The 23137-nt window shown below is 41.6% G+C and overlaps 1 protein-coding gene across 3 annotated transcripts in view; it reads left to right on the forward strand.

The window, feature by feature from the left end:
• Window positions 1–23137, forward strand: part of tbc1d1 (TBC1 (tre-2/USP6, BUB2, cdc16) domain family, member 1) — a 45188-nt gene that overhangs the window by 451 nt on the left and 21600 nt on the right. For 2 of the 3 annotated variants that reach the window (XM_030094137.1, XM_030094138.1), the window contains exons 2-7: window positions 583–1210; window positions 17408–18004; window positions 20070–20159; window positions 20244–20348; window positions 21963–22095; window positions 22587–22678. In XM_030094137.1, coding sequence (XP_029949997.1) covers window positions 617–1210; window positions 17408–18004; window positions 20070–20159; window positions 20244–20348; window positions 21963–22095; window positions 22587–22678 — 1611 coding nt within the window. In that variant the 5' untranslated portion in view covers window positions 583–616. Of the gene's footprint in view, window positions 1–582; window positions 1211–7060; window positions 7240–17407; window positions 18005–20069; window positions 20160–20243; window positions 20349–21962; window positions 22096–22586; window positions 22679–23137 lie in introns of those variants that run through there. The other variant, XM_030094139.1, reaches the window with a different exon arrangement.

Raw genomic sequence — 23137 nt, forward strand, 5'->3', positions numbered from 1 at the left:
GATCGTTTTGTGGTAATTTGCATAAAAATGTAGTCATCGCGTGTCCATTATTGTACCTTGTTCCACGTATAGTTTCTGCATTTGTGATTTATGTGTCAGAGGAGGAGGAGAGATCGCCTGCATCTCTGTCTTCCCTCAGCCCGGCCAGGCAAATGCAATATTCTCAGATGAGCGCGTCATCTGTTTGTGTGTCCTTGAGGCTGGAAAATGGGCAGTCAAGCCATGTGTGTGTGTGATGAGGTAAACATCAGGTGACCGTTATACTGTACCCTCCGAGTGACCATTTTGCAACACTCAGCTGATGGACTGGTGGCCTGGTTAAATTGGTCTGGGTGTCGCACAGGGAAAAAGTGGAGCACATGCTCAACTGTAATAAATAAATAAATCCTCAGCTCTGTGTTTAAGTCCTCCTGCAAAATCTCTGACGTACATGTTTTAGATCTCTCTCCTCTTAAACAGGTCTGATTCAAATCTGCCAGTTCAGCAGCAAAAAGCAAATAAAATCCACTGGTGGAGCTAGAAGTTGTCTAAATTAGATCCTCCAGGATTGGGGCTGAAAAGCAATGCTCTGATGTTTTGCAGATAAAGTGGAGACGGGCAGCTGTCTGTGGTCGCCATGGAGGGACTGTACTTCGACGTGAAGCCGAGAAAACATGCTGCACCAAAGCCGAGGAGCTCGGAGAACCCCGGTGCCCACCTAACTTCCAACCACCGCTCGTGTCCGTCGCTGTCAGGTCTCTCCTCACCCGCCCAGGCGTTGGCTCGGGAGAGGACTGCATCCTGGGTGAGACAGGTGGAGGAGGAGGTGGAAGAAGAAATCCGCTACAAACTGACAATGATTGGTTACCTGCCAGTTCATCATCTTACCACCATGACCATGTTGCCCTGGGTGGTGGCTGAAATCGGCAGGAAGCAGACGGCGGCTCGTCCCGGCGCCCGGTCGGGAGGCCTCAGCCGTGGAAGCCTGGACGCTGTAACGCACTGTCACACGGTCTTCCTTCACGTGTCGGCGTCGTGGGTGAGATGTATGTCTGTTCTGGGGGACGGAGTCGTGTGGGACCCTCTGACACACACGGTGCTGTTCGAGTGTCGTCCTCATCAAGTGACCAAGCTGATGCACAACAGCCAGGAGCCCAGCAGCTTCGCCTGCTTGGTGAGGGAGACGTCCAGCTGTGCCTGCTATGTCTTCCAGTGCCAGGACAGCAGCAAGGTATGGTGGCTGATGCCAAAATTACAATTTCTTCAGTTGTAATCATAATTTACACCTGATCAGTGAGGACTGGCTGCCAGCTTCCTCACAGGCGTGTTGAAAATAGCCTGATCTTTTAGTTTATTGGACACTGATTTTCATTTCAGGAAAAATGTGTGCTGGCTTATTTTTGTGGCTTTCTGTGAAAAATTCAGTTTATTTATGTAATGCCAATCAAACATGTCTGTGGTGCTTTACATTCAGATAAACTCCAGAGGTAAACAATCCTACATAAGCAGATGAAATGTTGAAAAGGTAAAACTCCTGCTTACCAGAAAGAAACTGTCCAACCAAGGTCAGTGCAACAGAAAAGTCTTCCTTTAGTGTAAACCTGCTGCAGCGTAAATGGTCCAAGATGACTCAACCCACCATTACTATAGATTTTATTCTTAAGAAAAGGTTTAAAGCCTTTTTTTAAGTATAGACTGTCCGCATCTGTAATTGAAACTGGGAGTTGGTTGAAGAACAGGAGAGTCTGATCGCTGTTGTTCTGCCAGGAACATGCAGTAAGCAGCAATCTGAAAACAAATTGTCCTGCTGGGTTCATATCAGACTAACAGATCTATTAGACATGACGCAGCCTCGTTCTTAAGAGCTTTATATAAAGCAGAAAAGGGAGCAATGGCAACACAAACGAATGGAATCATCTGGAAGTTACTGCAAATGTTTTTTTTTAGCATCTAAATTAGAGAAACATGTCAAATTAGAATCTAGAGCAGAAAGGCAAAGGTCAGAATGCCATGACAAAAAAAAAAGGCTCAGCCTGCCAACAATGTCTTCCTCATATTAACTTGCATGGCAGAAAGTGACCTGAGCGTCCAGCGTGACCGCAGCAGTATTTATTATGACATCCCACCCAGAGAAACTCGATCTGGCTTCAGCAGCAGACTGGCAGCCCAGTCAGTAACGCACGCAAACACTTGCAAGCACAACATCCAAGAGTAGTGTTGACACACCGCTGACCAACACACTCCTGACCTCCAAATCCTTTCACCTCTCCTCCACATGGCCGCGGCCCACAGTGAAGCAGCAGCTGGTTTCAAAGTAGGGCAAGAGACATCCGATCGCATGCCGTGCCCGACGTACCAAAGACTTTAAATACCAGACAGATGCAGACAATGAGGAACATTCAGTATGAAACGGAGGCAACAACGTAAAACCCCACAATGTCTCTTTGACCTCAGCCTGGCACTGTCGCTGCGACTCCTCACAGGGCTCGAGAGCACATGTACGGGCTCATATAACCCATACCTGCAGGCGCATAACCAGCGTGTACTGTAAATATCGCAAAGTGTATTTGAGGCGTAAATATATACGCACAGACAAGATGTACATAAGCAAATGCAGACGTGCTTTTCACATGCGCCTGTCCTTATGTCTATATGTGAACTCTCTGAGGGTCAGTACGTAGCTTTGGCTGCATGTTAGTGAATTTCTCTATAAATATGTGTTGATTATCAATCTGTGGTAAATAAAATTAAACGCTTTACATGAGACCACAGAATGTGGGACCAGGTTGCCATGGTGATTGATTCCTTTGGCCGAGCTCCTGCTGTTTATCATGAAGTTTGTGGTGTGTGTGTGTGTGTGTGTGTGTGTGTGTGTGTGTGTGTGTGTGTGTGTGTGTGTGTGTGTGTGTGTGTGTGTGTGTGTGTGTGTGTGTGTGTGTGTGTGTGTGTGTGTGTGTGTGTGTGTGTGTGTGTGTGTGTGTGTGTGTGTGTGTGTGTGTGTGTGTGTGTGTGTGTGTGTGTGTGTGTGTGTGTGTGTGTGTGTGTGTGTGTGTGTGTGTGTGTGTGTGTGTGTGTGTGTGTGTGTATCACGCGCGCTGTCTTTTCATCTCTTCAGATATGTGATGATGATGATGTCGGGCTGACCACCTGTCATCCCAGCTCAGTCACACACACACAACTGCTTGCTAAATATGAATGCAGTGTTAAGGCAGCGTCTTGCAGGGGCTTAAAATACCCCCTCTTGTTAATGCAGCCTTTTCTTCACTCAATTACACGTCCTGAGCTTGATTCTTTCTCCAAAATAAAGACACATAAATGCGTTTCTCTTCACCACTCATGCAGATTGATTAGATTTCCATAAAACAAGCTTTAGTTGATTTTCTAGTCTGAAAAAAAAAGCTGAAAGAGTACACACTGTTTGGTTTTATTTTGTCAACAGTGTGTCAATTTTATGGACAAAATCAGCTAAATATGAACACCTTTTTTGAGTTCATGTGTGAAAAGAGGAAAATAATTGAAAATGATTTGTTTGATTATAATGCAGAAAAAGATAAAAGACATAACCATGAGTAAATTAAGACAAGGGGATTTTTATAAGCCTTTTGCAGAAGGTAAGACTTTGTCCTTCCCCAAGATTGACATCTGTATTCTCTTGGACTATTTACAGCAAACAACACACTTTGTTGTTACACAGATGAGAAAAAAAACTCTTGCAAATGACCTTTAAAACAGCAGAAAAACACCCAACCTCTGGCACAGCAGAGGAAGAGCAAATCCTCAAACAGGTTTATTGTATAAGTGGTAGAAATGGCTGGATTTTAGAATTGAACCACAATGGCTACGTGATGTGATGTGATGTGATGTGCATCAATTAGGTGTTATGTTACTGAATGAAAATGTTATATTACAGCCACAAAAACTTGGTATTATGAAAAGAAGACAGGCTACAAAAACAAACTTATATACATAACATCAGAAAAACAGTTGCTGGGACAGAGTTTAAAAACAAAAATGGCAGAAAGCTTTGGGATATATATTCTGATCTCCATTGTCTTTACTGTGAATACATGCCATTAAAGATTAACCGATGCTTGAACAGAAACAGAAAGTCTGATATAAGCAAAAGTACCACAAGAAAAAGTCCGTGCAGCCTGACTGACTTCCTTTTCACCTCTGGGCGCAGACAGGAGCTCTCTATTCTGAGAGCTGTGAGCACAGGTTGGATTAGGTGTTTAAAGAGATCTGAGGTGTGAGGGGACATGCCACTTCACCATACTGAATGTCATCACCTTGAATGTGGTCTAATCTAATATGCACATGGACCCATCAAGAAGTACTGGGTGGCTTTTCTCTTAAACGTGAATTTTTTTCTATTTCAATTCCGGAATGTGGTAAACCTCAACAAGCGATTGGCCGGAATGTATTTTACTGATCTAAATGGACAGACTGTGACAACTCGGTTGTCAAATGTTACTGTTAACTAGTGAAATTTGCCTGTGTGGCATTTCACTCACTAACACGATCTTCATCCATGATTTGTGTCACTTTTGACAGAGGGTGATAACAGTTGGGTATCAGGATCATTCTCAATACAGTTCCGTCTCCTGTGAAATGAAATGTCTTTTGCTCAAACATTTCTTTTTAATAGCACAGTGGTCAAACATGCTTCCATATGGTCCAGTTCAGCATGTGGCATGGCAATGTACCTTTCTGTATTTTTCACACTTTACATAGCCTGTAATTTTTGTGTCAAATATTGAACATCTCCAATCCGTCTTTTGCATTTTTTCAGTTATATTACAACAAGTGCAGAGCCGGTTGCAGGAAGATGCCGCAGTGAAAGCTTGGCATGCTTTGCTAAAGCATGAGTGTAAAATTCCTACTAGGAGAGTGAGTTTGTGAAAGCATGTATGCTGAAGGCTGCAGAAGGTAAACAATGTGAGAAGAGACCGGGAACATATTCCAAATGTACTTTTGTTTCTGGAGTTTGTGACCAAATCATTATTTCCTCCAGCACTGCCGTTTGTCAGGTTTTAATTTTTCCTGTCAGAAGGCGATCAAGTCATGCAGGGGAGAAAGTATTTCGACGTGGTTGAGAGATTCTTCTTCTGCTTATTCCTGCTGGTTTGTCAGTGTGTCTGCGTGCAGGTTGTGTCGTCCTGCTCTCACTGCATGCTGGTAGGACAAAATGTGCTGCTGGCTTGTATGTGTGGACTGCTGGAGGAGGAGTGAATCCTCTCATCACAGAAATGTGTGTGGAATCTGTCATTACCACCACAGATGACAACTTTTTGAGACATATTTGAAGAATCACTCAGTTGTGTGCATTTGCTCCTAATGTCACCAACCTTTTAAAGTGAGGCTATTTTGGTACTTACACTTTTTAGAGTTTTAAATCTTGATTTAGCATTATAGTTTGCCCTCTTATGATCACTTGTTTGAATTAGGTGTCAGAGAAAGCTCTTATCCTCAAATACTACTGTTTTCATGATTTCTCTTGTGCTGACTGCCATAATGTATCTCCTTGTATAGTACTCATGATCAAGCAGATGTGGTAAATTAAATCTGTTACACATTTCATGTGTGTAATTAAAAATAACCTCTGTGGGAAATGCTACATCAGTGAATACATGAAAAGCTTCCTTTTCAGTGTCAGGGGACAGAAATTCAGCCTGGCCTGTGGTTTCTTTTTCAGCTGAGGAGGTAAACACAAAGTAACCACTAGATGTCACCAAAGAAGTATCACAAGACGTCCAAGAAGAGTTTGACTTTGTTTAAAAAAGTATTTTTTTTTTTTTTTTAAATTTGCCCTTGCAAGAATTTAAATATAGTATTTTATTTCAATCAATACTATGATTGACTATTGAGTGCATGTATCAAATAGCTTGTTTTTAATTGGTAAAGTATTGAACAAACGGAAAAAGCTTTTTAAGAATGTTGATAAAAAGATGCAATGGCAAAAGGAAAGGTAAAGCTTGTTGGAAATTCTTAAGTTATTTTGAAGGAAAGGGTAATTGCAGAAGTTTGAGTTAACCAAAACATTTTAATTGTTTAAGTCAGTGTTGGTGTAGTTTTCTGATTATTTCATTAGAAAAAAACAAAACAAAACATGGTTTCACGTAGTCTCTATAAGCTGTTTTACCCTGTAAACTTCAATAACCGTCTCAGATGTTGACCAATGAGCCTTGACATTAAAGCAGCTAAAAACTTGCAGGTTGTAACTCAGTAAAAAATCTGTTCCAGATCTCTGTCGGTGTCTCTGAGGATTTCATTCCTGCTTCTTCTTAACTGTTCCTGCTGCAGACAGGAAATACTGTTTACATTTACTCATAGCGGCAAAGATAACGGAGGAGGGTTTCATGTCACGGTTAAATGATGAAGATCTACCGCCTAAACTCTGCCTGGTCCCGGACAGGAACTGTGTCCAGCCCATCCCCTCAACCCACTGGAGGTTTCGGTGTGTCAGCGTGCCCACGCTTAGAGGAAAGGAGGTTCGAAGATATTCCTTTAACCTTCAAAATACAAGCAGACATTAATGATTTCTGATCAGAGAAGTCCACCGTGACTTTTTTAAACTGGATTCTGATTTTATGACACAAGATGCAAATGCATTAAGTGTTCAGATGTTTCGGGGGAGTAGTAGATTTTTGATTGGAGGTTTGAAGGTTTGAATCCCACAGTGGATGGATCACCACTGTGGGTCCTTAATCAAGACCCTTGACCCCCACCAGCTCCCTGCCTATGTGGCTGCCCAACGCAACCTAGAAACAAGATGGATACATGTGTGGGAAAATAATTTTCCAAAGAGATAAAGTATAATAAGTGGATTAGTTCAGATAATGTACTTGCTACACTAGTCTAGATTTGACATAAAAGTTCACACCCCATTTATTTCAGTGTTATATTTTTGCCTCCGTGTCACTGTGCTGTTGTTGTGAAGGCTTTCTCCGGATGTGTCGCTGTGCTCTTATTGTGAAGGCTTTCTCCGGATGTGTCGCCGTGCTCTTATTGTGAAGGCTTTCTCCGGATGTGCCGCTGTGTTGCTGTGGAGCCTGACGGGCCGCCGCAGGATCCTCCTCCGCTTCAGGGAGCACAACTTTCCCAATGAAGTGATACCGGAGCGTCCCTCGTCGCCCGGAGCTCAGTTCGCGGGACAGTTAACCGCTCAGATTCGTGTTTTGTTTCAAGTTTATGGCGAATGGGATGAAAGCGCGGTTCCAGCGGTTGAACCTGTTCAGCATCAAGCAGGAGCAGAAAGATGTGAGTGAACTCTAAAAGCTGTGTTTTGTTTTTGGACTGTTAGCTAAACGTGAACCGAGACGCTAGCCGGAGCGGCGAAACCTGTTGTTAGCCAAGTTTAACAAGTCCAGGAAAAACTGTCGTTACCTGCTTATTAACGCCGTATTATGCAGAGAATAAACTTTGTTGACCTTAAAGCCACTTTAGTTAACCTGCAGGCTTGTTTTCGTGCCTGTTTGTATGACAGTGTAAATTAGTCTGAAATGAAGTGATTCCTCTGAACTGGACCCGAGTGATGAATTAGTTGTGGATTTTTCTTCAGTTGCTAGATAATCCTTTAATCTCAATCCTTTTGTGGGAAATTTCTTAGTTATTTAGGTTATTTGGTTAGTGTTTCTATTGGATAAAGATGATCATGTCAACATTTCAAACTACAATTGTAGCTGGTGGTAAAAGCTTAAATCTTTATAGTCTTCTATTCTAAAAACTAAAATGTATCAAGTTTTGCATCTCGTTCAGAAGAAATCAGAAAATTTTGATTTTAAGAAATAGTAAAACAATTTACGATACAGCTTTATGACACGTAAAATATGACAAACTTTTTTTTTAGTTTGTCAGTGATATTTTCACTTCTATACTTAAAGGAAATAATATTTTACTTTCAGGGCCTGGTTACACAACATTTCAAGTGAAAAGGCATCATTTTTCCATTTTGTGTTTACATTGCAATGTTTTGAAAATAATGACTGTTGTCAATGAAATGTCAAACTCTGAAAATAATGTCGTTTGTTGTTTTTGTCATGAAATCGCACACACGTGCACGGAGAAGAATATGCTATGAACATTAAAAATGTGACCACGGACATTCTTATGGACAAACAACAACATTGGATTGCTATTATGGGTGACTCTCAACTATTAGACTAAAAATTCCCAGGAATTCCCTGGACTGGGAGTTGTTTTTATCGTGGATCTACTTTCACATTGTGCAGAAGAACTTACTACGGCTGTAGTAGCTTTTTGCAGAAGTTATTTATTATGGATACCCCAAACACGAGGAGAATTTTCACTTTCCACTTAAAATCATTGTTGTGTAAACAAGACTGCAGATGCTCCCATATTAGACCAAATCTCTCTGCACTGTGAGCATTGCATTTTTTGTGTGTGTATAAAATGGACTGGTCTACATCAATCAAAATATATTCTGTTGTTGACCTTAGAACTAGAATCTGATTAATCTCATTAAAGAGAATATTAATTCCAAAAGTGTAAATTGGAACAGTTGCTTCAGTGGATGGGAACCATTTAATTTTGTGTTGATCATGAACTCATTTGTGGCTCTAAAGCTGCTGCAAAATGTAGCAACATGTTGCAATAAACATGACCTGCTTTCATCAGTTAGCTTTATCAGTTCAGTTTTTCTTCATATAGCAATCGTTAGAACATAGTCATCTCATAGCACTTTTACAGAGAAAATCCACAGTTCCCCATGAGCAAGCATCAGCAAGAAACTTCGTAGAATCAGACACAAAGGTGGCAGCTTTTCACTTGACTCATTGGGGGTTGATGGATGATGAGAGAGAAAAGCACAGGAAAGAGACGGAGCGGCAAACAAGTTGATATCGGGCAGCAAGATAATCCACTTGTGCTGATTAAGCCACTTGCTGTGGAGCAGGCGGTGTATTTCCTTATAGATAATTCAAGAAGGTATAGGGAGAGGACAGAGAACACGCTACAGGAAAACGTCATAATGTTAACAACATGCAGTTGTAACGCTGAATGTAAAGAGAATGAGAAAAGAAGTTCAGTGCAGAACAAGGTATCTTAGCAGTCCGTAGAAGCTGTAGAAGAATGAACTAGAAAATGGTTCAACCGTTCTTTGATCTAAACACGTGTTCTCAAATTTTTCTCTTGTTTTTAAAGGATTTAAACTGACCAACAGCCCAATATCACTGTGGAGCATCACTTTAACCTCTTCATGCTCACAGTGTTTAAAATAGAAAAGATATTTCTTCTTCTGGATTTTAATCACTCTGCCGTTACGACAGTTTGATGGTATTAGTTATCTTATGTCACTGGTTACTAATCACCAACCTGCTTCCATAAAGCTGACTGCATGAAAATCCTGCTCCCCAGACAAGCCTATCTTAGATAAATGCGTGAGTGAATCATAGCAGTGTCATCTCCAGAGTCACTGGTGTGATGCCAGGACTTCGCTCCTGGAACAAGAAGCAGGTCTTTTTTTTCACACCATTAGTCACACGGTCTGTCCTGAGCCTTTACAGCAGTCTGCAGTGGCTGGTTTCACACACACGGCATTTATTAAGTTGTAATAAAATCTGATTGCAAAGTGTAAGGGAAGATAGTCTTGTGTAAAAGCTCAGGCTCCCGAATGAGCAAGATATGTGGAATCAGTTGTAATCCTTTTTTTTTTTATGGACGAGAGATAAAGGCTATAATTGGGTTGTAAATGTGGGTGTTAATCAGTATGATTAGCTTTTTTGATACGAGAGATTCATTTGTGAACATCTTCTTTAAAGAGTTGCTTTAAACCTATCTGATAACACAACAGATTACTTGGGAAACTATACCGTAATGATTGAAGTCATGGCTAAAACGGTCAAGGTGCATTTTTTTTTTGTGGTTGGTTTTGGAATTTCTCTTTTTCCTTTCTGCCTATATCTGTAAATAATCCTTTGGTGTCAAACACATATCTCATAGACCTTGTTCTCTGTGATTTCCTTCCACTTTTCATGTGGCACACTTTGTACTCTGTTGTAAAAACACACCATTAAACCTGAGGCACCTTCCTGTATTTAAATGGCTGAAAGTCTGTTTGCTGTCAACCTGCTTTGCAGTCTGTTTTCTTCACCATTTATCCTTAGTTTCATTCATTCAATGGCTCCTTGTTTCCCCTGTCATGTTTTCAGTCCTAATGTGAGACCTCACTTCTCCAGCCCACGGGCTCTTTGAGGTCTCTGGGGTGAAAACGTTGAGGTTTTCTCACAGCCTCGCTGACCTAATTTAATCTCAGTGGAGAGTTGCCTCTGACTCAGCAGAGCTTTTTGACAACAAGTCCCTTCATTGTGCTTTCCTTTGGCTTTCGAATGACTTTGTTGGGGTCAGTGTTTGTGTTGTGATGTGACTATTTAATCCTGATAATGATTCCGATGTGCTGGGCTTCTGTGGCAAATCATTTTCAATCTCGGTGAAATATTCAGCCTTACCCCACCCCTCGCTTACTGTCCCGTCCCTGTCAGCGATGCGTCTCGTCTGCTGTGTGTGTTTGTGAACTGAACTTTGATCTTCTCTGAGCCATGTTCCACCCGGCACAAGACTCGTGCATGTGACCACGGGAAATGGGACTTTCAGCCCACTCATCACTGCTGTTGCTGTTTTCGTGGCTGGGTTGTGTGTCACTGAGATTTTCAGGGGCTTTTCTAGTCATCTTAACTGTCGTCCACCTGGTTTATACAAACGGGAAGTTTATTCAGAAAGATCCTTTTTAGACACAATGGTTAGTTTAAAGTCGTGGAGGCTGTTTGAGTCACTTTTTTTCGTGGACGGGTGGGGATTCCTACACCCATGTTCTCAGCACACGGGTTGCTTTAGAATCAAGGATGCTAATTTAAACTTTAGCAATTATTCAACATCTTGTAGAAAACTTGCTGATTAAACAAAATCTTTTCAGTGCCGTGCATTTTAGTAGGTGGGGACACATCTTTGTACTGAGTTCCTCAAAATTATGAATAGCATGGCTGAAAAGATAGAACCATGTATGATAAGTAGAACAGCTCATGGGAGAACTGTTTCATTCAACGGTATCTTCTTTTTTTTTAGTTTTACAGAACAGTTTATGTTCAGAGTTTGACAAGGAAGTCGTCACTTCACTCATCTACTGCAATTACTTTGTATCACATCAAAAATCTTCAAGTCGTCAGGCTGGATAACACGAGTTAAACTTACCTTCTCTGAGGCACACTTTGGTCCTTCGCATTACAGACACAAGACTTTTAACTTTAGGAATTCTTGCAGTTGAATATGTTCTTCACATTATAACCACATTTGACCTCTTTTCTCTTTTTGTACAGCACCAAAGAGTTTATTTTGTTTATTGCACCAAACTTCAGCTTTTCATTTACCGCTGGTGCTTGTGTAACTTCCTCTTTTTCGAGCTCAATACTACAGTAGTCTTATTTAACTGTGGCATGTTTAGGAACACAGACTTTTTCAGTGTTATTCCTCTGTGAGAGGCCAAGTCTGTGGGTCACTGCCTGAGGCAGCGTCCAACTGCCTTCCTGTCTGAGATCAGCCTCATGTAAACGTTCCAGAGTAAGAGATACTGTGCGCTGTGTGTCTTTAGCTTAGGCTGCCCTCCGACAAGCAAATCCTCTGTCAGCCTCCCTTTCACTCGCCGGTTGCACAACTACACATCAGATGTTTTAACTCTCTGGACACAGTCTAAAAAGGAAAGATGTTTTGGGGCTAAAAATGGTGATCTGAATGATAAATCCAAGACTGGATAGTTTGAAATTATGACGTACAAAGACACGGAGCTACTGGGTTTTTTCCGCATGATCACTGAAACAAATGGAAACGGTGTATGTTCCTTAAAGCAACAAATTGATATATTTTTCAATCACTGATGAAGAAGCTATACTGTTCGCTGATTTACTTGAATGTTGAAAGTTCGGTGAATTCTTCAGAGACCAGTGTGAGTCATTCAAATTGCCTGCATTAGCCAACAACCGGCACAGACCACTCACACATTCAAATACTGCGTGTAACAATATCAGACGCTTCCTGACATTTAGCATTTGTCATCGTAGTTTTCTGTTCCATTATTTCAGTAGCAAGACAATAGGAGCTATTTGATATTTTGCTTGGTGAGTTGATCCAGTTGTGATTTGTATCTGTGTGAAAAGTATTTGCACAGGCGTATTTCCCGCAGAAACACACGTGAGACGGGAGTAACTGAGGCATATTTAGGAGGGCGATAAGTCATAATGCTGAAGAGGTCGAGATGCCATTATCTGCTTCAAAAGCAGTGGGAGTGAAACTGAGTAGGTGGGCTGAAATACTGTTAGAAAAGTCAAGTCTAGGATAATGATGACAGTTGACTCTCCTCCTCCTCTTCCTCTTCATGGCTGCCTAGTGTCTTTATCTCAGAAGGACACAAAAGAGAGCGCAGGAATTGACGGAGAGGGATGAGACGGGGATTAAATGTATCTGTTGATTCAAGTGTTTCAGACACCAGAAGCAGTGAAAGCAGCAGGGACAGAAAAGGGGAAAAGGGAGGCTTGGTGGGTGGCAACACAGAGACGGTCTGTCAGTTAACAAATAGCAGACTCCATTCTCATACCCAGATGATTAAACACATGAGACGGGAGATTGGAGAAGAAGAAACAGTGTTGGGAAACAAAGGGAACTCTGTTCAAATACACGAGAGAAGCAAATGGTCAAATGAAGGAGAGACCAGGTGTATAGAAGATCGCACAATTAAAACCTGTTCCAATGACAATAAATTCTGCTTGAGCATTGGTGAATGTTTGATCACGGTATTGGTGATTTCCTAAAAGAGGGTGTTGGCAAACAATTAATGAAGCGGTGATGAGGATTGATTTCAGGTATGTGTACACATACTTTTAAATTATTGACATGTTGAGACGAACAGAAATAATGTTGCATTTTAAATTGTTTGCTACGATACTGAACGGTTGTCAATAATGGTCCGTCCCCCTTGGAACACAAGCACCCTGAAGCTTTTCTAGTGCTTAACCTATACTTTGTTATCTTTTGACCAGAGAAAAGTCAAAAGGTCAAAACTATTCACTCATGGGTTGTTAAGCTGACACACTTACCAGAAGCAGTTGAACATGTGTTGCAATATGAGGCAGGTATTGTTTTGATAAGAGGAAAGGAGCTAGCAGACTTCAAGCCAAGGCAAGACGCAGCAGGACCTGGCTGAGTGCTTGCGAGACTGCAGATTTAGTAGCTGCTCAGGCATCTTGCAGTAAAGACGTCAGCCACTGCTTCTGCTTCGCTCATTTGCTTCCTCCTTTTTTGGTAGTTGGTCTGGTACACTGCCAGTATCAGGCAGCTAACTGGATTCACAATAGCAAAAGCATACATACTGTGGTTGAACCTGCATTATCTCATTAAATGACTTTTTTTGGATGGAAGTTTGTCTAGGTGGAAAAAAAGGAGCAGTCTGAGCAGTTTCTTGGATGATCCCTTAAACTGCTTTGTTTGGTTTTAAGTTGTTTTTAAATCCACTTATTGAAGAGGGATCACATTTTGTTGCATTGCAAACTCATATTTGGGCTATGGAGTGGGTTTTATGGAAAGCACTTTCACTTCACTTCAGTTCAAATTGAGGTTGCATCCAGGCTGTTTTTACTGGGGTTGAATGGTCTCCCTGTCCGTGTGTGGCTTTTTTCAGAAAATTGGTGACACTAAATTGCCCATAGGTGTTAGTGGGCTGTCTCTGTGTTTGCCCTGTGATGGACTTCAGCCACGGTATATGCAGTTGGCCTCAAAACCCGAGAGTTGTGTTGATTTGAATGTGCTTCTACTAAGCCGTCCTAGTTCCCACTTCATCACACTTTGGTTCCTGTTTGTCACGGAGGTATATGTGTAATTATGTGGTGGAAGTTCTAACAAAAGATAGCTGTAGAAATGCCAATAACACAAAATGAGAAACTGCTTAATTTGCTTCTACCTTTTCTGTTGCAAAAATAAAGAGGCTTGACAGCTACACCCTGTTTAAATACATTCACTGAGCTATTTTCCTTTGGAAAGAGCAGATTTTTCTGTGCATCTCTCTTCATTGCTAATGTGCTGATGCTGCAGAGTGTTGCATAAGGTCATGAAAAGGTAACTATTAATCATCTGAACAGTGTGCCTCTGTTGTTGAGAAGATGGGTCCATGCGAGTGTTGGAGTAACTTTGTAGTTTTATCTATTTCAGATTACACCTTCACCTCATAGCTGACGCTTTCCTGGTTTGAATTCACTGTCCTTTATGTAGATTCTACATGTTCTCCCTGTTCCCAAGTTCCTTTTCCTCTTGAGAACCTGAGTCTATTTTCAAAATCTGAACATGTTTTTGCCATTGTGTTTTTTTTTTTTTTTTTTTTTCCTCAGTAGTATCGCCCTTTGATGGGCTCATACCCTGTTCAGGGGTGTGCCCTGCTTTTCCTCCAATGTCAGCTCGGATAGGATCCAGCCTTATGTGACCCTTGTTTGTTTGAAAGCAGTAGTGAATATGGATTCGTCATTGATAACTTCTCCTGCCCTTCTAATGGATTAACTTACTAATTCATATTTCTTGAATGTCGTCATGTTTTGCTACTATACTAAACTATTGCTGGGAGTAGTCAGGATCAAAGTCAGGCATTTGCAGCAGAGTACTGACTGACTGACTGACTGGGTTCTGGGTTCTTAGTTGTGTTCTTGTGTTTTATTTCTCTCTAACATGTTGTTATTAAATGAATTTAAGATATAATACTCGTACCTTAAATAGTAATACATATAAGCCCAAATTTGTCTTCAGCGTCTTTTGCTTTTTGGTGTCATGGCACTTTTTTTTCTAGTTATGTCATAAAAAGGTAAATTGCTTAAAGTTCTGCTCACCAATGAAATAATTCCCAGTCTCTAATACTGGGCATCTTGACCTTTTTATTGCCAACGATTTGTTTTGCCTTCTATTCATATACTTGTGCTTATATGTCTGTGCGTCGCTTTTCCTGGCACGAACAATGTGTCAGACCCTATAATAGTCGTGCCAGACCTCAGTGCTGATCATGGAAAGAGCGGATGAAGAAAAAGAACTTCTGTGTAAACAACAGCCCACAGTTACAGTTCATTATTCCATCCTGTCCTTATTTAACCCTCAGGAAAGGTTTGGGTTTTTTTTTTTTATGCTCAGCATCTGCATGTACAAAAACAAGCACATCCAGGACGACTAACAAAGCACTGAATTCAATTTCTGTGTTAGTTTGTTCACAGCTCTGAATCACGGATGAGGTGAGAGAAGTGGTCATGTACTTCGAGAAATTAGTTTTTTCTCTCAACAGATGAAGTTGCCTGAACCTGGACACAAAAATATCAAGTTACAGAAATATGTGCATAAAATACTCACTGCACAAGTTTAGAAATGGTGATAATGCTTGCATGATATGCCAGTTGTGTAAAAGCTGGGACACATTACTGTGAATTATGTTGAAGTGTAAGTTGATCTTCTCAGTTGTTTTTCGATTCTCTGCTTAACCACATGCTCAGATGACCGATTTTAAGTGTTCAAGTTGATCCTCTGCAAGCATATGTATTTCAGACGTGTTTCCAATTAATCATCGAGAACATGACAGTCAGGTGCAAATGAATTTACATCACCTCAGTGAGCTAAAATACGTTTATATTTATTAATAAACAGTGAGTTTTTTGGCTAAAGCTTCAGCAACAACTGTCACTACCAGCACTTTTCACTCACTACAGCCCTTCTGTCCATGCTCATTCACACGTCTCAGCTGTGATGACTAATGTGATGGATGAAGTAACAAGCTTCCAGGAGACGTGCAGTCATACTGATTAGCAAAACACAGAAAATGGAACGTCGTCTCTGTGTGTAGCTGCATGCGGAACCAACGTGGAGCGTGTATCAAAGACATCTCAGTGATGCAGACGTTGCCTCTGATAATTGATCTCTTCCGTGAACAAATGTGTATTTGCAGAGGTTTGGTTTAATTTCCGAAGCAACCATGAAATCAGTGGCCGGACTGTCAGACCACAAAAACATTGGTTGTTCATTTGAATCATTTGAATCATCATTTGAATTGAAATGCAGCACAAAGTGGTTTACAGAGTGAAATCAAAGCAAACGTGTGATAATCACCTATTCACTCATCCTCAGCCAATTTATATACATATGAAAGAAATGTAAATGAATAAATAAAAATGTAAAAATCCTACAAGAAGCCATAAAAGCAACATTAGTTGAAAGTCTTATTTAAAAGGAAGTCCTTGAGCCTGCCTTTAAAATCATAAACCTTCTGTGCAGATCTTCAGTTGCCCAGCTGTTCCATAAATGTGGTGCGTGTCGCTGGAAAACAGCCTCCTCGCCAGCAGACCGGTGCCATTTAAATCCACTTCAACAAAGCTTGTCTGACCAAGTATCAATCACACATTTCCAGTAGTTTGCAGAAAGAATTTAGCTGGCATGAAAAAGTCTAAATGCACTTGTGTATGTCAGAATGGGAGTACTGGTAAACGTTCTGCTTTAAGTAGTTTCTGTTAGGGAGAAGTAGACATTACAGAAAAAAAAATGGCAACCAAATTTTATAAGGATGGACAGAAAAATGGAAAGGAGGTATGAGAAATGAAGAGGTAAGTCTGCTTTGAGAGTAAAGATCTGAGTTCAGCTTCTTTTCATCTCAAGTAGAAATCGCAGGCTACTCTGTTCCAGAAAATCACACAGCTTACACCTTCTGGGCCCGGTAGGTAGTGAGGTGGAGCTCCTATGTCGACAGATAAAAAGTAGGTTTCTGAGCAATGTATCTTATAGGTTTCTCATTTCTCGCGGTTGTGCCACCATAAGAGAAAGTGACTCTAACCAAACATTTGTCCACATGATTCATACAAGTACTTTTGGTTTCGCTCTTATTTATGACCCAGAACTGTGATCACTGACGCATTGAGGAAGAACTCACCATTAAATATTACTTTACAGTCAATGTCACACATTTGTGTCACACCATTAAGTGCATCAAAGCTCCTCTCTTTTTTTTGTAGGGGCGGGGAACTGTGGGTACATAGAGAAAACCCATCCTTGCCCAGGGAGAACATGCAAACTCACCTGCCTAACCCTGACTCAAATGTTTTGTGGTAACCTCAAAACCACTGTGTCTGCCTTGAACTCATGCCTCCATTCTCACAGTATTGAGAGTTACAGATCCTCTGATGCAGTTTTATTTCTTCTTTCAGTTTCAGTGTTTACAGGCCGACAACCCACTGTTGTTTAACCTTATTTGAGCTCAAGTGGATGTGATCATATTATACATGCATGCTCAGCTCTCATATGTTCTGCTCAAGCCATTAGTACTATTATAACTCTCCACTGTCCGGTCAAATGACATGCAATTAAGAAATGAGTGATCACTGTAGGTCTTATCACTTTCCCGCTCTCTCTCCAGGTCCCTGAGATCATCAGTACGTTGAGACAAGCTGGCAAAAGCTCTGCACGCAGCAATGACATCAACGCTGCCACCAGCAAGACTCGCTCCGGCTCCGGGAGCAGCGATGCCTCTGAAACATGTTCTTCGTCTCTCTCTGCCACGTCGTCCTCCTCTGCACCCGCCCCTGCTGTGTCCCCGACAGTATTTGCCAAAAAGTTCGAGGTGTTGTTCTGTGGCCGTGTGAGCGTGGCTCACAAGAAAGCTCCGCCAGCCTTGATTGACGAGTGCATCGAGAAGTTTAGCCAGCTTCATGGCTCAGGGACAGCTGATAAAGAAGGAAGCGGGGAGGGACTGGTCGGTGGGCTGAAGAGGGCACTGGCCTTCCAGTCAAATGGGCTTAGAAATGGTTCCGTTGGTAATGGTGCAGCGGGGAGCCCCACCACCGGGGCGCGTCCTGTTCTGTTCAAACGAGACCCCAGCTTTCCCTGCCTCCAGGCTCTGGATGAAAACGGTCTGTCACCGGAGATTTCTAACTCCAACACCGATGATCCAGTCGCCCGCTCCGCTCAAGTGCAGCCCACCAGTCTGCGGGAGAACAGAACCATGCTGTTTACGGTAAGTTTCACAAGTGAACATGCGCACACTCTAAATGTCACATTCCAAGACCCATTCAACCATCAGCATCAGTCCACCCGTCATTTTCCATATTCATGTTGTCTAAACTCTTCATGTGGGAAGCTGCAGCTTATCTTAAACAATTCTGAATTTCTGGCCTTGTGACCTTGACATTTCGCTAGTCCAACACAGGACATAATGCATTCCAGCTGCTAATTTAGAGTCAAATTTAACCAAGAAAGTATGTCCTCAGATGATGGAAAGAAACTAGTGTAATTAGGGGAAAACCAAACAAACACAGGGAGAACATGCAAATGTCTGAGAAAGACTTCCATACAAAGGAAAACCCAGATTTTCTCCCTGTGAGATGAGTGTCGCCGTTACACAACCAACATTTCACATTCTTACACACTTGACTCTGACGGTACATCACAGCTTTATTGTTTCAGAAGAACAGTTAATGATATCAGTTTTGATTATCATGTTGCATCATTGGTGTCTAAATTGTAAATATGTATTATTTAACACTTTGTTGTTGCATATTTTCAGACTATGATTGACTTTATCCTCTAACACAATTTTTTTTTAAAAGACCATTTGATTTTCTCTGTGTCTGAGAGTAAAAACATTTGTTTTAACAGCTTCTCAGCCCGTCAAGGACAAACAAATTTGAGGCACATGTAATGATAATAAGGACTCAGCAGGGATAAATGCTGACCGCATCTCAAAGTGAGCCGTGCCACAGTCCTCATGTTGACTTTTACCTGACCTCTTGGTAACGGTAAATTTCCTGTTTGTACTCCAGACAGGAAATTGTTATCATTGGCACAGGAACCACCAGGGCCTGTAGCCGTCCCCGTCAGCAGATACATACTTGGGTTAGGGCAGATGTTCTCAAGCGTTTCACAGTGTGTACCAGCTGTGAAAATATCGCGCTCTCCGCCATCATGGCTGACCTGAGCAGAGCTGCGGAGGCTCTGTGGACTTATGGACTTATTGCTCATATTCCATCGATATGAATTTCATGCATTTCCTGTGGGGTTTTTTTTTTTTTTAATTTTATGTTTTTGGCTACTTTGATAATTTCATGGATTTTCAAATAAATGTTAAAAAAAAAAAATCACTTCTCACTGAAGTGAGCTCGGTAGATGTACCACAGTTTGAGAAACATGGGGTTTAGAATAATGATACACCCCACCACTGCTAGATTGACATCACCCTAGCACATAGCAGACGTGACTGTTCTGACAAGCTGCACTGCTTATGTGAACGATATCAGAGAGGAACGTGGAAGAACTGATATCTTAAGGGTAGAATCAGTTGGTGGTCAAAGTTTCTGAACTTTTCTGTGAACCCATGTCTGTGATTTTTCAGAAACAAAAGATTGCTTGCTTCCAGACAGCTCCTAAGTTCCTTTTTTAGAGAACATTTCAGGGAACATTGATTCATATTCTCCAAATGATATGAATGGGGATGTCCCCAAATGTAGAGTGTTCTAAATTTATTCTATACGCCTTCAAAGGAGGAGTGAAAGAAACCACCTCATGTTCTAAAGGAAGAACTGAAGGCAGTACATTTATGCTTCCCATTGTGCTGTTTAGAAACAAAGTAAAAGTAAGTGCTGTTCTTTCTGTTTATATGGAGCCAGAGTTCATTTTTAAAGGCAAATATTCTATGCATGAGTGGCAGATTGATTAGCAATGTCACTCTATAGTGAAATGTTCCTGGTTTGAATCTGCGTGCTACTCAGACTTTTGTGTTTTCATGTTCTCTCTCTTCTGGTACACAGGTTTTTTCCCCACATTTCAAACATATACATATTAGATTTATTGTAAATTTTCTGTAGGCATACAGGTGTGCTGCTGACTGTTTGTCAGTCTCTGTGGTCGTCTTGTGATGGAAACCTGTCCAGGCTGTGCTCTGCATGACAGCTCACCCATTCAGTGTGAAGGACATGGCGTCGAGAACTGTTAGATAGACCTGACTCATTCTGTCCTCCTGCTGACGACACTTTCATGAGCAAACGTTGACATTATTGCTCTTGAAACATGTGTCTGTCTTTCAGGTGGGCAGGTCTCAGATCTACTTAGTGAGTCCAGACACTAAAAAAGTGGCCATTGAGAAGAGTTTCAGGGAAATCTCCTTCTGCTCACAGGTATGAAGCACGACTTTCTTTGCAGACGTGACCGTGCACTGTTTGCGTGCATGTGAATGTAAGACATATCTTATTTCATTTCAGGGAATTCGTCACGTGGATCATTTCGGCTTCATTTGCAGGGAGACGGTGGAAGGGGGCAACTGCCACTTTGTGTGCTATGTCTTCCAGTGTACCGATGAATCACTGGTGAGATGCATTCCCTGTTTCTGCCGCCCTAACACAATTCACTTCTGTTTATACAACAAACTCAAAACAGCCTCATGAACATGGTTTATGTTTGACCATGCCATGTTCCCTGTGATCGGTTCTATTTTATTCCATCAGTGCTCGTTCCCAGTCACCGTTCATATTTGATAAGTGAATTTGACACGTTTGCTCTGGATTGACATTTGAGTACCACAACATATGAAGCAGACATGACCAGAGGCCTTTTCTCTTAGTGAAACTTACAGTAAATGCAGCTCTGCATGATCAGGATTCTGACTCAGTGCATTAGTTCCCCGAGCTACAACACAGCAAATGGATTTGATCTGATAGAAACAGCTTCAGTCATTTATTACGCTGTATGGTAGCCAATTTAATGTAATTCCAACATCTTGTAAACAGCAATTATTCCAAATGTTTTGCTGCAGACAGGATTCTTAAAAAAAATCAAGAAGGGAAAAATGGCAATATTTTATTATGCACAGTCTATATCATTACATTTAACTTGTATGCATGTTTGCATATTTACCCCCTGGACTGTGGGCTTGTTGTAGAAGAAGGGTTTGCGTGGACTAGTGATCTTCTGTGCTATGCTGTCTGGGCCTCATGCTCCTGGTAGGACCACTTAAGGCAGACAGGTCTGGAAGAAAGGCCCAGATAAACAGGCCCAAATATTCACCCATGCCAGTGAAACACAGACCACCATGTCCCCTGCTCAGACAAGGATCCCTGGAGCAAGGCCCAGGGTTTGGTGGTTTGGTGAGCAGGTGGCCCATGTGTCCCAGTCGGGAGCAGCTCAGCCAGACCACATGGGAAGGCTGTGGGCCCACCACCCACAAAGTCCAATATGGGTGAGCGGGGCATCGCTCTTGCAGTGTGAGAGAGTGGCGAGTCACATGGCATCATAGGCCCCTGCAGCAGAAACACTTGCTTGGAATGTGGAATGTCACCTCGTTGAGGGTGAAGGAGTCACAGCTGGTGCAGGAGTTTGGGAGGTACTGGAACAGAATAGATTAGAAATCCTTTATTAATTTCAGCCGGAACCTCTTGTCACATAGGTCCACACAGAAAAGAACACAGAATAAATAGCATAGAAGCTAAAGTATCAATAAGACAGAATAGAATTAGGAAAGCAATACTGTGATTCAGTTCACTTCAGAAAACTGTGGCTACTCGGTAACATGGCATTAAAAAAATCAATAATCAAATCAGTCTGTCAAGGAAACAATTATACATGGGACGGAGAGAGATGACTAATATATACAGGGCTAAGCAATGACTCGTATTCCTGACAACGCCGGATAACTTGCTGGAGAGATTATTTCTCTGGCTTAGACTATGAGCAGCTGTGGGTGTTTCCAGAAGAGCAGGAGGAAGATGTGGGGAACAGAGTTCTGGGTTCCCTGTTCTTTCTTCTGCCACTGCAACTGCATAGGACTAACTGGGAAGATGGATGGATGCATGGACACGTTTGTGTACCATGCAGATTTTTTTCTATGCTGTTTCCATGCTGGAGTTTGACTTTGTCATTGAATTCTTGTTCATCACATGATACAGGATGGCTTGTGAGAATGTTCACTTATTTTACTGTTGCAGGTGGACGAAATTATGTTGACCCTCAAGCAGGCGTTTTCTGTGGCAGCCCTGCAGCAGAACGCAAAGACCCAGAGTGAGCAGTGTGACAGCTGCCCAATGCAACACCTGCACAGACTGTGTGAGAGGATAGAAGGTCGGAAACTGTTTCTGAACTCACATGCCCACGAAAAGAATGATCAGACTATTTGTATTTACAGATTTACGATGTGTTAAACTGCACTTGGTGAAAAAGAAATGTTCATGGGTCATACTTGTTGTGTAGATACGTGTATGCTCTACATTACTGTAAGCATAGCTTTTTTTTTTTTCAACCCTGTAAATCTTACAAAAATGTCAACAGTTTTCAGACTGTCACAGTAGCTGTGTCAGTGGACAAGCTCCCATCATATCAATTTTATGACATGGGTAATGATCAATAACACAAAAAGTCTAACTTTGCAAAGCTTTCAGTAACAAATGCACATGTTAACTTTGCCATTGGGAAAGTTAGTTTTAGGTATTTACTGCCAAGCTTCTGTCTTTTCTGCCTTAATTTAGTTGTAACAAACATTATACTTAAGAAATAGCTTTGTTCCGAAGGTACAAATAAATAAGCTTTGATGTGTGTTTTTGAATACTTTCCAGGTCTGCACCCATCCAAAACCAAGCTGGAGCTGCAGAGACACATGGCCACCCTTGACAATGAGGACCAGGCGTCAGTGTTTGAAAATGCTATGGTAACATGACTGCTATGTTTCTGATTTGAAGGGCAAGGTGGGAATTCTGCTCAGGTTCTCCTTTGCAGCCAGAAAACAAATGAACCAGTAAGCAGTGGGATTTATGAGGCGTACCAGTACATACTTGTGACTTGCCTGCCATCTGCTGGTGATGCAGCTAAACTGCAGCACAACAACAACAGCTGAAAATGTCTTTGTGCCGTGCCGGTCAGTGTGGGAAATGTGATTTTGCAGCAGAAAGAGAAGCCTGAAAGTTGAGGGATGCCTTTTTTCCAGTGACACTTCCTTTTTTCCTTGTAATTATTATGAAATCATGATCAATAATAAGTAAATGGAGGGGAAACTACAGCAAATTACAGTTGCAGGCATTTTATTACAGAACACTTTGTGGCGATATATTTTTGTAAACTTAACCTTTGACAGTTTTAACTGATAAAGTGAGAAAGTAAAGTTTGTAAA

Source organism: Salarias fasciatus, chromosome 6 (assembly GCF_902148845.1).
Source record: "Salarias fasciatus chromosome 6, fSalaFa1.1, whole genome shotgun sequence".
Lineage (NCBI taxonomy): Eukaryota > Metazoa > Chordata > Actinopteri > Blenniiformes > Blenniidae > Salarias > Salarias fasciatus.